General features: G+C 45.5%; 1 protein-coding gene across 3 annotated transcripts in view; it reads left to right on the top strand.

Annotated features, from left to right (window-relative positions):
- Positions 1–728: 728 nt before the first annotated feature.
- The window catches only part of LOC117360141 (solute carrier family 66 member 2-like), a 77926-nt gene continuing 65201 nt past the window's right edge, over positions 729–13453 (top strand). Inside the window, exons 1-2 of one of the 3 annotated variants that reach the window (XM_033943863.1) lie at positions 729–1289; positions 11360–11603. In XM_033943863.1, the coding sequence (XP_033799754.1) occupies positions 11410–11603 (194 nt within the window). In that variant the 5' untranslated portion in view covers positions 729–1289; positions 11360–11409. Of the gene's footprint in view, positions 1290–1376; positions 1536–11359; positions 11604–13453 lie in introns of those variants that run through there. The other 2 variants (XM_033943861.1, XM_033943864.1) reach the window with 2 other exon arrangements.

Below are 13453 nucleotides of genomic sequence, written 5' to 3'. Positions count from 1 at the left end.
GGTGCCCAACTTTTCAAAATTATTGTGGGTGACATAGTAACATAGTAGATGACGGCAGATAAAGACCCGAATGGTCCATCCAGTCTGCCCAACCTGATTCAATTTCAATTTTTTTATTTTTTCTTCTTAGCTATTTCTTGGGTTCCAACTGCCGAAATCTCTGTTAAAACCTACTCCAGCCCATCTACACCCTCCCAGCCATTGAAGCCCTCCCCAACCCATCCCCCACCAAACGGCCAGACACAGACACAGACCGTGCAAGTCTGCCCAGTACTGGCCTTAATTCAATTTTTACTATTATTTTCTGATTCTAGATCCTGTGTGTTTATCCCATGCTTTTATGAACTCTGTCACCGTTTTCATCTCCACCACCTCTCTCAGGAGCGCATTCCAGGCATCCACTAAATTCAATGGAATAGACCCCTGCCTGGACATAGTCAAGGAGTTTGTTCAATATTGGGGCTCAGACACCCACAGAGCTGGCTCCTTTGGTGGGAACCTATAAGCACAAGCTCAGGCAGTGGGACTCTTTGGGTGCAGTCTAGACCAGTGGTTTCCAATCCTGTCTTGGAGGACCACCAGGCCAGTCGGGTTTTCAGAATAGCCCTAATGAATATGCGTGGAGCAGGTTTGCATGCCTGGCACCTCCATTATATGCAGATCTCTCTCATGCATATTCATTAGGGCTATCCTGAAAACCCGACTGGCCTGGTGGTCCTCCAGGACAGGGTTGGGAACCACTGATCTGGACTGCAGGAGCTTCTGGGTGTAATTCAGAAACTAGAACTATTTGGGTGCAATTAAGGCTGTGAAGTTCAGAAATTTAGAGCCTTTGGGTATAATTAGGCAGTTGAAACCTTTGGGAGCAATTCTGCCATAGCCTTTGGTAGTAATTCGGAGCATTAGACGCCTCTGAGTGTAATTCAGAGCCTAACTTTAGATGGCCTTGAAAGAATTTGAGGGTTTGGGTGTAATTCAGGGATTCAGAGCCTCTAATATGTAATTTGGGCATTCAGAGCTTTTGGGTCTAATTCAGGCACTGCGTTGCAATTGAAGTAATTCAGTCAGTGGGAGCCCCTGAGTGTAATTCACACATTCAGTGCATTTGGGTGTCATTCAGGGGGAGCCCGTAAGTGTAAATCAGGCATTTATAACCTTTGGGTGTAATTAAGCAGCGGGAGCCTTGTGTGTAATTCCATCCCATGCAGGAAGTTCAGCTCCTGGCTGTTAAGTGCTTTCCGCCTGGACTAAAACACAAGAAGGCAAACGAGACCAACCCTCAAGTCACGGTGAGTGCGTCTTCTTTTACTCGCGACAGAGAACAGGGCCCGTGGGTAGGGCCAGCTCTCTTATTCAAGAAGGAAAAACTCCACTCGGCAGTAATTTCTGGTCCCAAATGAAGCTCTTTAAAACACGTGAAACTCCAGGACTAACCTTTGTGTCAAGGCTTTCTGGCAAACTCACCTGTTAGCCAGCCATCAGGGGGAGGACAGGGTGGTCTCTAACCTGGGGCTGCAACAGACAAGAGCAAGGGGGTGAGTGACGTGGGCTGTGTGAGAGGGAACTCCTAAAATAGCCCAAGAGCCTAGGAGAAGCTGAGCAAACTATTTTTAGGGCTGATGACATCTGGGAAGGGGGGGACCCCCTGATCAGGCTGAGCAACATGGCCAAAGAGCTAGATTCCGAAGAAGCTTGGCATGTAAGCGATTCCTCTGCGGGCAGTTTTTAGTCACAAAATGTACCTCCCTGCTGTAAGCAATGGTGCTTGCTTAACCGAATTGCTTGTGTGAATCGAGCTAGCTTTTGTTTCTATAACATGGCAGAAGCCAAGTTCAGCCTGGCAGGGATTTGAGCTGGGTGATTCTGCTTTGTTTGTTTGTTTTGGATGGGGAAAGCAAATATTTTTAATGTCTTACAGCCTATTCTGGGTCCAACATAAATTACAGTGCAATGCTTTTTTTTTTTTTTTTCTCTCTCTCTCTCTCTTTTTTCCAATCAACCCTGCCTTTTGTCAGCGACATGTCGGCACTTGCTAGAGAATGCACAATTGAATTCACCACAGTAACACCTAGGACAGCATGAATGATTGACTTAAAAATAACTAGCTGCTCCCCAAACACTGGATATAAAGCAAAAAACAACATAGCTTAAATAATGTATACTTTTGAAATTACAATTTGTTTAGGGTTGTTTAATATATAAACCAAAGGGCCTAACCAGGTAACATAGAAACATAATGGCAGATAAAGGCCAAATGGCCCATCCAGTCTGCCCATCCACAGTAACCACCCTGACTGCTCACTCCACTTTTTGACTGAAACTATGAAAGCATGAAAAACTAGACTTGGAGGAACCCTCCCCTCTCCCCCCTCTGAAAAAATACATTAAAAGAAGATTATGTTGGGAGATAATTTGCATCCCAGCAGGGACATTCATTTGAGGAGCAAAGCTTCAAGAAACTGCTTGTGGGGCGGGGCGGGGGGGGGGGGGGGGGTTCTATTTGTTTACCAGAAACTGACGATTGCAATTAAATAGTAAATGATTTTAGAATTTTGGACACCAATGAAACAATCGTATTAATACTGGCAAAGTCAGAAGTGTGGCTGAATGTCGCAATTTGTGCTCCCTTTACAGAAGGCTTGTCCAGCCTATGGCCTTGGAGCCAGAACCTGGCCCTCGGAAGCTATAGCGAGAGTCATAGGAGCCAGCTTTTAGATACAATTGAGGGTGCTCAACTCAAAATTCACAGCAAATTTCTCCTCCCCCAGCAGAGAAAACCAAACTACATCTGGTAGTGATTGACCAGCCTGTATGTCAGGGGTGTCAAAGTCCCTCCTCGAGGGCCGCAGTCCAGTCGGGTTTTCAGGATTTCCCCAATGAATATGCATGAGATCTATTAGTATACAATGAAAGCAGTGCATGCAAATAGATCTCATGCATATTCATTGGGAAAATCCTGAAAAGCCGACTGGATTGCGGCCCTCGAGGAGGGACTTTGACACCCCTGCTGTATGTAAATGTCAAGAGCAGGACAGGCAATGTGGACAATCAAAAGCCAGGTTCCTGCCACTCTGCCCCCTCCCCCCCCCCCCCCGCAACTTATCAGCATCATACTTTCTCTTCAGGCCATCTACACCAGTGGTCCCCAACCCTGTCCTGGAGGACCACCAGGCCAATCGGGTTTTCAGGCTAGCCCTAATGAATATGCATGGAGCAGATTTGCATGCCTGTCACTTCCATTATATGCAAATCTCTCTCATGCATTTTCATTAGGGCTAGCCTGAAAACCCGATTGGCCTGGTGGTCCTCCAGGACAGGGTTGGGGACCACTGATCTACACCACTTTTCTCCAACCAGTCTCTCAGCCCTTCATCTACACCACACTTTGGGCTGGATTCACTAAGCAAACCGATCGTGTACCGATCGGTTTGGGACCTCTTTGCAATCCGATTTCCCTCTGACCCGATTCACTAACCTCGTGGCCGATTACCTCCGATCCGATTCCGATCCACGCATACAAATGAGGGGAAACAGCATGCAAAGTTGGAAGGGCCGCGATTCACTAACAAAAAGCAGGCGCACCGACTGGGCTGGCCGAGCCAAAAAAAAGTGACTGCTGAGGACCAGTCGCTTGTGTAAAAACCCTGCTCTCAGCCCCTATCCTCCTGCTCTGGCCGCCCTCCTGTCTGCCCCGATCTCCTGCCCTTCCCCGCATTGCGAGCCCATGGTTTTAACCCGCAGGTTTAAAGTGGGTTAAAACCACGGGCTTGTGAAAAAGTAAAGGGGAAAAAAATAAAAAAAGTAAAGGGGAAAAAAAAAAAGATTTTTTTGTTGCTCTGCTGGGCACGGAGGGCCAGCGCATGCGCAGACCATCCACAGATGGTCTGCGCATGCGTCGGGATCACTAGAGAGTGATCCTGGCAGTCGGTTGGGGGCATGATTCCGATCACCCTCATTTGCATGAGGGCGATTCGTGAATCAGCCCCCCGGACACAAATTGAATCGCTCACGGATCAGATCCGATCCGTGCCCTTAGTGAATCTAGCCCTTTATTCCTTCCATTTGTTTCACTTTCCCCTAATTTCTTTTTCTTCCGTGCTCCTCCTTTACCTCCCTCCCTCTGCACTTTCTACTTTTTTTTTTTTTTTTTTCCTTTTGCACAGGCTTAATCTGATGTTTTATATTTGGGAGCAGGGAGTCTAATAGCTTTCTTCCTGCTCCTCTCCCTAAATCTTTTTTAGCCTGTTCTGTTTCTCATTTCCCCTAGACCTAGACTTCTATTTCCCAGTACTCCCCAGCAAACTCCTGCGCACTTTTCCCTAACCAATTGCTGTTTGATGCAGGTTTAACTCGCCCATCGCTTCACTGCTTCCCACCTCTCACTCTCCTCGACAGGTGAGGCTGTCTTTCCTCGGTAGGTTTAACTCATCTTCAAATTGTGACTCCCTATTGACCAAAGGCATGGATCATTTCCCTGCTCTGCTCTCCCTGGCATCCATGCATATTCCTGTTTTCGGGGATTGCTTCCCCATCCCCTTTTGCACTGCAACACTTCCCCTGATACAGATTCCAGGCCAAATGACCACCTTCTCTGCCTGTAGAGTTTACATGAGATTCTTTGCCACATGCTGACCCTGAGGATCACAGTTTGAAACCGCAGAGTGGGAAAACACATTCCAGAAGCTCAGGGCATAGAAGTATGCACTCGTACTAAGCCACCAAGTTTGGGCTGCCTACCTGATATTGCTCCAGTGGCCAAGGAGCAATCATCCAGCTCTGGGAACCAAGACTCAACCCCTCCCTGCCCCCCCCCCCCACCCCCACACACACACACTCTATCCATTCTGATTTATGCCTTGATTTTTTTTATTTTTTTTAACATTATATCCTAAGGCTATTTGAAGCTTTTGTACATAAGAGATTTTTTAAAAACTTTGTCTCCAACTGTCTCCCGCTGGACTCCTCTGCCATTGAGAAACTGAAATCAGATCATGCTGTCTGTAGCTTTACACGCCTGGAGCTGGTGAAACAGGAAGCCTGACTGCAAGTTACAAGATCTGCTGAAGAGACAGTTTTTAAAACACAGAACACATCAGGGTTTTTTCCTCTTTTGAAGTTGCATTTTTGATAGGCAGTTTGGAACATCACTCAGGCACCATTTTAAGCTTCAGTTTCTAGTCTCGGCAGGGGGGTAAGATGCTTTAAAAAAATCATGACAGTAATAAGTTTTCAAAGTACCTTGTGATGGGGATTTAACTTTAATATTTAATTTTTCTCTGTAATTAGGCAATGTGCTCAGTGAATATTTCCAGCAGATCTGTATCTTTGGGAAATGTTGCTCTTTGATTTTCAAAACGAATTTTAGATTGGATGGTGAAAGGCACTGTGCTCTTATGTAATAATTTTATTCTAGGCTGATAAAGATCCATATCGTAGAATGCATTTCCTGCCTTATTTATGTACCCCACCTCCTTTACAAAGCCACGCTAGCGTTTTTAGCGCAGGACACTGCGGTAACAGCTCGGACGCTCATAGAATTCCTATGAGCGTCCGAGCTGTTACTTCCCCCACTGGCGCTAAAAACACTAGCACAGTTTTGTAAAGGAGGGGGTTATTTATTAACCCTATCTAAACTCCAGTGTATGCCCTATTGTAAACAACCGGGGAACCCACCACGACACTACAAGGTCCACTCACTGCAGTCATACACAGACCCACTCGCTCAAACATCAACCAAAAATAACAAAAAATGTGGGGGAAAAAGCCTCAATTCCGCTTCATTTGGCAAAAAAACTCCACTTAAAGACCACAAACAAGTAAGGTCCAGCTTTGTATCAATCAAAAAACAGCAGTGGGACACAAGTGTAGCCCTCATAGGAACCACCCAAAAACATTAGCAGACCAAAAATTCAAAAACTTTCAAAGGTGTGAGCATAGCGTTTAGCGTAAGTGTAAGCTGGCTCTGGATTGGTCTGATTGAGATGGGGAGGAGTTTGGATTCCTTTTTGAAGATGTTCACTGCAGGGTAATCCCACGCCTGAGCTTCTACGTGTTTGGATGTGTGCAGTTTGAGTACTTGGATAGCCTCAACGGTTGATGGTGCAGTAGGCTGAAATAGTTCCCCTGATGCAGCTCAGCGAAACGGAGAGTTCCTCGTCGGGTAGGAATGGCTGCGGGGCTGAGTGGGCTGGCACCGTTTTGGGTGTGTGGAAGACAGCTTGGAGACCGTCTGCAGTTAAGTGATTTTGTTTATCCTGCTTGCCACTGACTGTGTTTGAGACTTTAACATGCTCACACCTTTGAAAGTTTTTGAATTTTTGGCCTGCTAATGTTGTTTGGTGGTTCCTATGAGGGCTACTATTGTGTCTCACTGCTGTTTTTTGATTGATACAAAGCTGGACCTTACTTGTTTGTGGTCTTTAAGTGGAGTTTTTTTGCCAGGTGAAGCGGAACTGAGGCTTTGTCTCCACATTTTTTGTTATTTTTGGTTGATGTTTGAGTGAGTGGGTATGTGTATGACTGCAGTGAGTGGACCTTGTAGTGTCGTGGTGGGTTCCCCGGTTGTTTCCAATAGGGCATACAATGGAGTTTAGATAGGAATATATATGTCCTTTCCTTAGATTTGTCTGGGTTATTTATTAACCCCTTTTATTGAAAGATTTATTCAAGGCAATGCACAGCAGATACAGCTTGACATAAATCTTACAATTTTATTAACAGCATAATAGTAAAATGACCAAACATGAGTTGAAAAATTGATTCGTAGTAATTCGAACAACATGATACAGTATCATAAATATATATTTACATTAAAATTGCACAGTAGAGCAATGGTATAAAATATGAAAAATGTCAGAATGGGCAAATGTCATACAGGCAAAGGATGAGGCTCAGCTTCCTTCAAAAGGAAGAAACGACCCCAGTGGTCTGTGGCAAGCAAAACCTCAGTCACCAATTACTCATGTGACTAATTGCAATTGTTACCATCCAATGTCAATTATTGGTCAAAAACCTTCCATTTTTTTAAAATCTTTATTAATTTTCAAATATTAACAGTGCATTTCAAAAATTTTAAACATAAACGAATCGGGAAAAGCACTTTAAATATACAAACATTCTGAAAACAGTCATTTTCTCCCCCCCCATTCCTCCCATTCATCCATAAAAGTATAACTACATATAAGAACATAAGAATTTGCCTCCGCTGGGTCAGACCCATTGCGCCCAGCGGTTCGCTCCCACGGTGGCCCTTCAGGTCCATGACCTGTAAAGTGATCTTTTGTCTAGAACCTGTTCTTCCCTAATCCTTTATATTAGAGAATGACACGGTGACAAAATTCATCACCATTCCCGTCCCTGCGGATAACCGTGGGAAACCATCTTCATGTCATTCTTTAAGGAGAGAGGGAAGAATCAGAGTATAATTGGGCACAACCACTGACCCGCAAGCTTTGCTCTGAAGAATGCTGGTGTAGAAGGACCAAGGTTGAAATAGACACTAGAAAATGTCATGGGATTATTTCCCGCGGTTATCCGCGGGGATGGGAACGGAGATGGATTTTGTCACTGTGTCATTCTCTACTTTATATCCTTCAAACCCCTTTTCTTTTTATCTATACCCTTTCTTTCTCCTTTATCTGTAACCTTCAATCCCCTTATCCTTCAGGAATTTATCCATAGTAACATAGTAGATGACGGCAGATAAAGACCCGAATGGTCCATCCAGTCTGCCCAATCTGATTCAATTTAAATTATTTATTTATTTATTTATTTTTTTTTCTTCTTAGCTATTTCTGGGCGAGAATCCAAAGCTTTACCCGGTACTGTGCTTGGGTTCCAACTGCCGAAATCTCTGTTAAGACTTACTCCAGCCCATCTACACCCTCCCCTGCCCATCCTCCTCCAAACGGCCATGCACAGACACAGACCGTACAAGTCTGCCCAGTAACTGGCCTAGTTCAATCTTTAATATTATTTTCTGATTCTAAATCTTCTGTGTTCATCCCACGCTTCTTTGAACTCAGTCACAGTTTTACTCTCCACCACCTCTCTCGGGAGCACATTCCAGGCATCCACCACCCTCTCCGTAAAGTAGAATTTCCTAACATTGCCCCTGAATCTACCACCCCTCAACCTCAAATTATGTCCTCTGGTTTTACCATTTTCCTTTCTCTGGAAAAGATTTTGTTCTATGTTAATACCCTTTAAGTATTTGAACGTCTGAATCATATCTCCCCTGTCTCTCCTTTCCTCTAGGGTATACATATTCAGGGCTTCCAGTCTCTCCTCATACGTCTTCTGGCGCAAGCCTCCTATCATTTTCGTCGCCCTCCTCTGAACCGCCTCAAGTCGTCTTACGTCTTTCGCCAGATACGGTCTCCAAAACTGAACACAATACTCCAAGTGGGGCCTCACCAATGACCTGTACAGGGGCATCAACACCTTCTTCCTTCTACTGACTACGCCTCTCTTTATACAGCCCAGCATCCTTCTGGCAGCAGCCACTGCCTTGTCACACTGTTTTTTCGCCTTTAGATCTTCGGACACTATCACCCCAAGGTCCCTCTCCCCGTCCGTGCATATCAGCTTCTCTTCTCCCAGCATATACGGTTCCTTCCTATTATTAATCCCCAAATGCATTACTCTGCATTTCTTTGCATTGAATTTTAGTTGCCAGGCATTAGACCATTCCTCTAACTTTTGCAGATCCTTTTTCATATTTTCCACTCCCTCTTCGGTGTCTACTCTGTTACAAATCTTGGTATCATCTGCAAAAAGGCACACTTTTCCTTCTAACCCTTCAGCAATGTCACTTACATACATATTGAACAGGATTGGCCCCAGCACCGAACCCTGAGGGACTCCACTAGTCACCTTTCCTTCCTTCCAGTCCCTCTTTAAAACTCCATAATGTAGTCTGACCTATTACACCCTCCGGAAGCGCATTCCAGGTATCCACCACCCTCTGTGTGAAGAAGAAGAATTTCCTAGCATTGGTTCTAAACCTGTCCCCTTTCAATTTCTCTGGATGTCCTCTTGTTCTTGTAGTTCCCAGTAAGCTGAAGAACCTGTCCCTCTCCACCCTCTCTATGCCTTTCATAATCTTGTACGTCTCTATCATGTCTCCTCTGAGTCTCCGTTTCTCCAGGGAGAAGAGCCCAAGTTTCTCTCTAACCTCTCAGCGTATGAAAGGTTATCCATACCTTTTATCATTCGTGTGGCTCTTTTCTGGACCCTTTCAAGTATCGCCATATCCTTCTTAAGGTACGGTGACCAATATTGGACAAAGTACTCCAGATGCAGGCGCACCATTGCCCGATACAGTGGCAGGATAACTTCCTTCATTCTGGATATAATACCCTTCTTGATAATACCCAACAATCTGTATGCTTTCTTAGAGGCCGCTGCGCATTGTGCCGTTGGTTTCATTGTTATATCTACCAACACTCCCGAGTCCTTTTCAAGGTTGCTTTCCCCCAGTACCAACCCCCCCATTGTGTAGTAGAACATCGGGTTCTTTTTCCCTATATGCATGACCTTGCATTTCTCCACATTGAAGTTCATCTGCCATTTATTCGCCCACTCCTCCAGTTTGGACAGATCCCTTTGCAGTTCTTCACATTCCCCTACAGTTCGGACCCTGCTACAGAGTTTGGTTTCATCCGTAAATTTTATAACTTCACACTTTGTTCCTGTTTCCAGGTCATTAATAAATACATTGGACAGCAGCAACCCAAGTACCAACCCCTGCGGGACACCGCTCGTGACTCTTCTCCAGCCTGAGTAGTGGCCCTTCAGTGCAACCCGCTGATTCCTGACTGCCAACCAATGTTTAACCCATCTGTATATGTCCCCTTCCACCCCGTAGAATTTCAATAAACTAAATACAAGAAATAATGATGCCTTCCCACCTCCCTCCCTCCCACCCTGGATATGTAAGGAAATTAACTAAAAAGAAATGGTACACGACAATTAATGTGATTCGACAAATGATACCAACGGGCTCCACACCCTTCCAAATGCATTCCTATATCCCAAAATTTCAGCGTTCATTCTTTCATATTTGTAACTGCAACATAAGTTCGCCCACCAAAAAGTAGAATTAAGTCCCGTTTTTGAACACGCTTCTTTGTTCATTTTTATAATTTTTTTTTTTTTTTTGCATTGTATGTCGTTTTCAACTAGTTTATAAAAAGTCAAGTCGTACAGAGCACGTATCTTAAAAAATGTTAAAACATCTCAAATGGGGCCATCGTTTCGTCCTCTGGTTTCTTCAGGGGAACAATATCCGTACTTGGTGTTTGATTTGTGAAGTCATACAAAATGATGAGCATCGCCATTAATTTGGGTAGCTGTTATTATTTACTCAGTCACCTCTCAGCATATGATATGGGCTTCGTCGCAGTCTCCTTTTTTACTGAATCTTAACCCCTCACCCTGCCCTAGATGGCGTGCCTAGGTGACACTGGTACCCTTGCTGGTACTGTATTTAGGGTATTAACTGTAGGACTGGCAAGGGTTGCCTCATTAGTGGCTACTGTAAGAGAATGACACGGGGACAAATTTTTCCCCGTCCCCGCGGGAACTCATTTTCTCATCCCGTCCCTGCGCATTTTTTTCCTTTCCCTGCCCCATCCCTGCAAAACTCTGTCCTCATCTGCACAGACCTCAAACACTTTAAGATCACAAGTGTTTGAGGTTTCTGCAGTTAAGGCAGAGCTTACAGGAACAGGACAGGGACAGCGACAAAACTCGCAGGGATGGGGAACTTGAGTTCCTGCAGGGACAGGGACAAATTTGTCCCCGTGTCATTCTCTAGTTCAGGGGTGTCAAAGTCCCTCCTCGAGGGCGGCAATCCAGTTGGGTTTTCAGGATTTCCCCAATGAATATGCATGAGATCTATTTGCATGCATTGCTTTCATCGCATGCTAATAGATCTCATGCATATTCATTGGGGAAATCCTGAAAACCCGACTGGTTTGCGGCCCTCGAGGAGGGACTTTAACACCCCTGCTCTACCTACTGTCATCCTCACTCCTGCACTTGGAGATAAATAGCAGGGAATCTTGCTAATTTGGGGGATCCTGTAACTTGGATTAGCCACTGTTACTGGGCTAGTGTAACCCACTTAAAGCAATTTTGGGGGGGGTTCTTATGATCCCTGCTGAGCTGGAACACTTTGCTTTTGGGGTGCTTCCTAGTTCTGGTCCCCTTATTAGACAAAAAGCTCAAAATTATTCTGAGTCATGATACTGACCTATCATAGTTTTTTTTTGTAGATAACAATTTTCAAAAGTCATTAATAGAAACAATTTGATCATGCTTTATGTTTGTGGGTTGTTGTTTTTGTTTTTTTTAGGTCAACAAAGGCATGAGCTGGGACTCTTATTTGTAAAAGATACATTTGATATGGAAGATGTAAGTGATCCTGAGAACCCTTGGTCTCTCTTGTCTTGGTTGGTCTCTGGCTTCATCGTGTTTGGTGGCATGCTTCCCTACATCCCTCAGTATCAAGAAATCCGAAGAACCTCCAATGCTGATGGATTCTCCACGTGGGTGTGCCTGGTGCTGCTGGTGGCCAACATTCTCAGGTTATTCTTCTGGTAAGTTAAAGGCGACCTTTTATGAGAGAGAAGAGATGCGATTAAGGTTGAAGTTATTTGATTGACTGCATAGTCGGAAAGGAAAATACAATCTTGGTTAGGAGAGTAAAATCAAGAGCATTGGCCTACTGTATCTCCTTGCCCCCAGCAACCAGTACCTGCCAGACGGCATTGTAACAAAAGGGCAAAATTACACATTGAAGGTCTTCCAAAACAAATGTGTTATCGGCAGATTCCAGGTGTGCCGCGAAATGCCGGCGAGGAGGAGAGACACCAGCTGACTGCTTACAGGATGTGCCTCTCATGACGAGAGGCACATCCTGTAGTGAGTCGGCCGGCTCATGCGGCTCTCTTCTTTGCCGGCGCCTTTGCTCCTTCTCACCTCTCCTTGTGCAGCACCCCCCCACCCCCACCCCCACCAGTGGTAATCGGAGGCTCGGGACCATGGCTAGAGGACATCCACACAGGCGCAGATGTTGACGCAATGATGTCATGCATGTGCGTGATGTCATCGCATCAACGTCTGCGCATTTCCGGGTGTCTTCCAGCTGCAGCCCTGAGATCAGTGTGCCGCAGCTTAAAGTTTGCGGCACACTGCTCTAAATGCAGAGCCAAAGGGGATGACATTCCACAGTGTTAAATATTGACTTGCATAGGAAGTGATATCGGAGGAAGAGCTGAGGCTTGTGCCGATGAAGAGTTAGAGGTGTGAGGGAAAGGGAAGGCATGCGTGTGGCAGGGGAGGGGCGGGAAAGGACTGGGGCAGAAAGGAAGAGAGATGCCAGTGCTAGAGAATGACATGGGGGGGGGGGGGATTTGTCCTTGTCCCTGCGAGCTCGGTCATATTTCAAAACTGATATAGTCTAATCACAAAATAGAAAATAATTTTTTATTTTTTTTTCCTACTTTTTTTTGTCTGGTCATTTTATTCATCACATCACATTGGTCTCGGGCTTTGGTTTCTCTTTCCATCTGTCTACTCTTAACTCACTTGCCAGGGTCTCCTGACCATTTAACATGTCTTCTTTCTCCATGCTCACCATTCATGTGTATGTTTTTCCCCCATGTTCAGCAAGCATCTCCCTTCTCTGTCTCCTGTACTTCCCTTTCTAGTATTTCCCCTGTTCCTATCTCCCTGCCTAAATCAACTCATTATTCTATGTTCCCCTCCTCCTGTGTACAGCATCACTCCTCTATATGTCCCTCCTGTCCAGCATCTTCTTTCTGCGATCTAATTCTCCCCCATGTCTAGCCATCTTCTCTCTGCCCATATGCTATCCTATGTCTAGCATTACCCCTCTGTGGCCATATATCACCCCCATGCAGATACAGCATTCCCCTTTTTGTCCCTTCCAGTTGGAAGTTACATTGGAAGGAGGGACTTGGCAGCAAGAAGGTTCTGATCAGAGCAGCCCTGTGTACAGGAAGCTACTAACAGGCTAGTAGGCCCGCCTTGGGAGGCACGAAGGGGCCGACCCAGGAGAGTTGCAGGTTTATTGCTGGGATTTTTTTTATTTTTTTTTTTTTTTTTGCTGCCCGCCATCAGGAGGGAGGGAAGGTGCCAGGGTGGGGGGCTGTTGGACCTGTGATAGGAAGGGAAGGGGGCTGCTGCATCCATGATCGCGAGAGGGGACTGTTGGACGCATGATCACGAGGAGGGCTGCTGACCAGTAGGGGTGGGAAGCAACTCACAGCAGATACTTTACTATGGGTCAAGGCCATTCACCACTCCACGGGATGGTGAATGGCCTTGTCCCCATACTCATGGCAACCAGTCCAGTCTCCCCCCCCCCCCCCCCCCGTTCCTACAGGTTACCCGCGGCTAGCCATGGGTAACAGTCATCGTATCG

This window comes from Geotrypetes seraphini, chromosome 4 (genome assembly GCF_902459505.1).
Source record: "Geotrypetes seraphini chromosome 4, aGeoSer1.1, whole genome shotgun sequence".
NCBI classification, from domain to species: Eukaryota; Metazoa; Chordata; class Amphibia; order Gymnophiona; family Dermophiidae; genus Geotrypetes; species Geotrypetes seraphini.
Note: the sequence above shows the minus strand (reverse complement) of the source record. Positions and strands in the feature narration are given on the sequence as shown.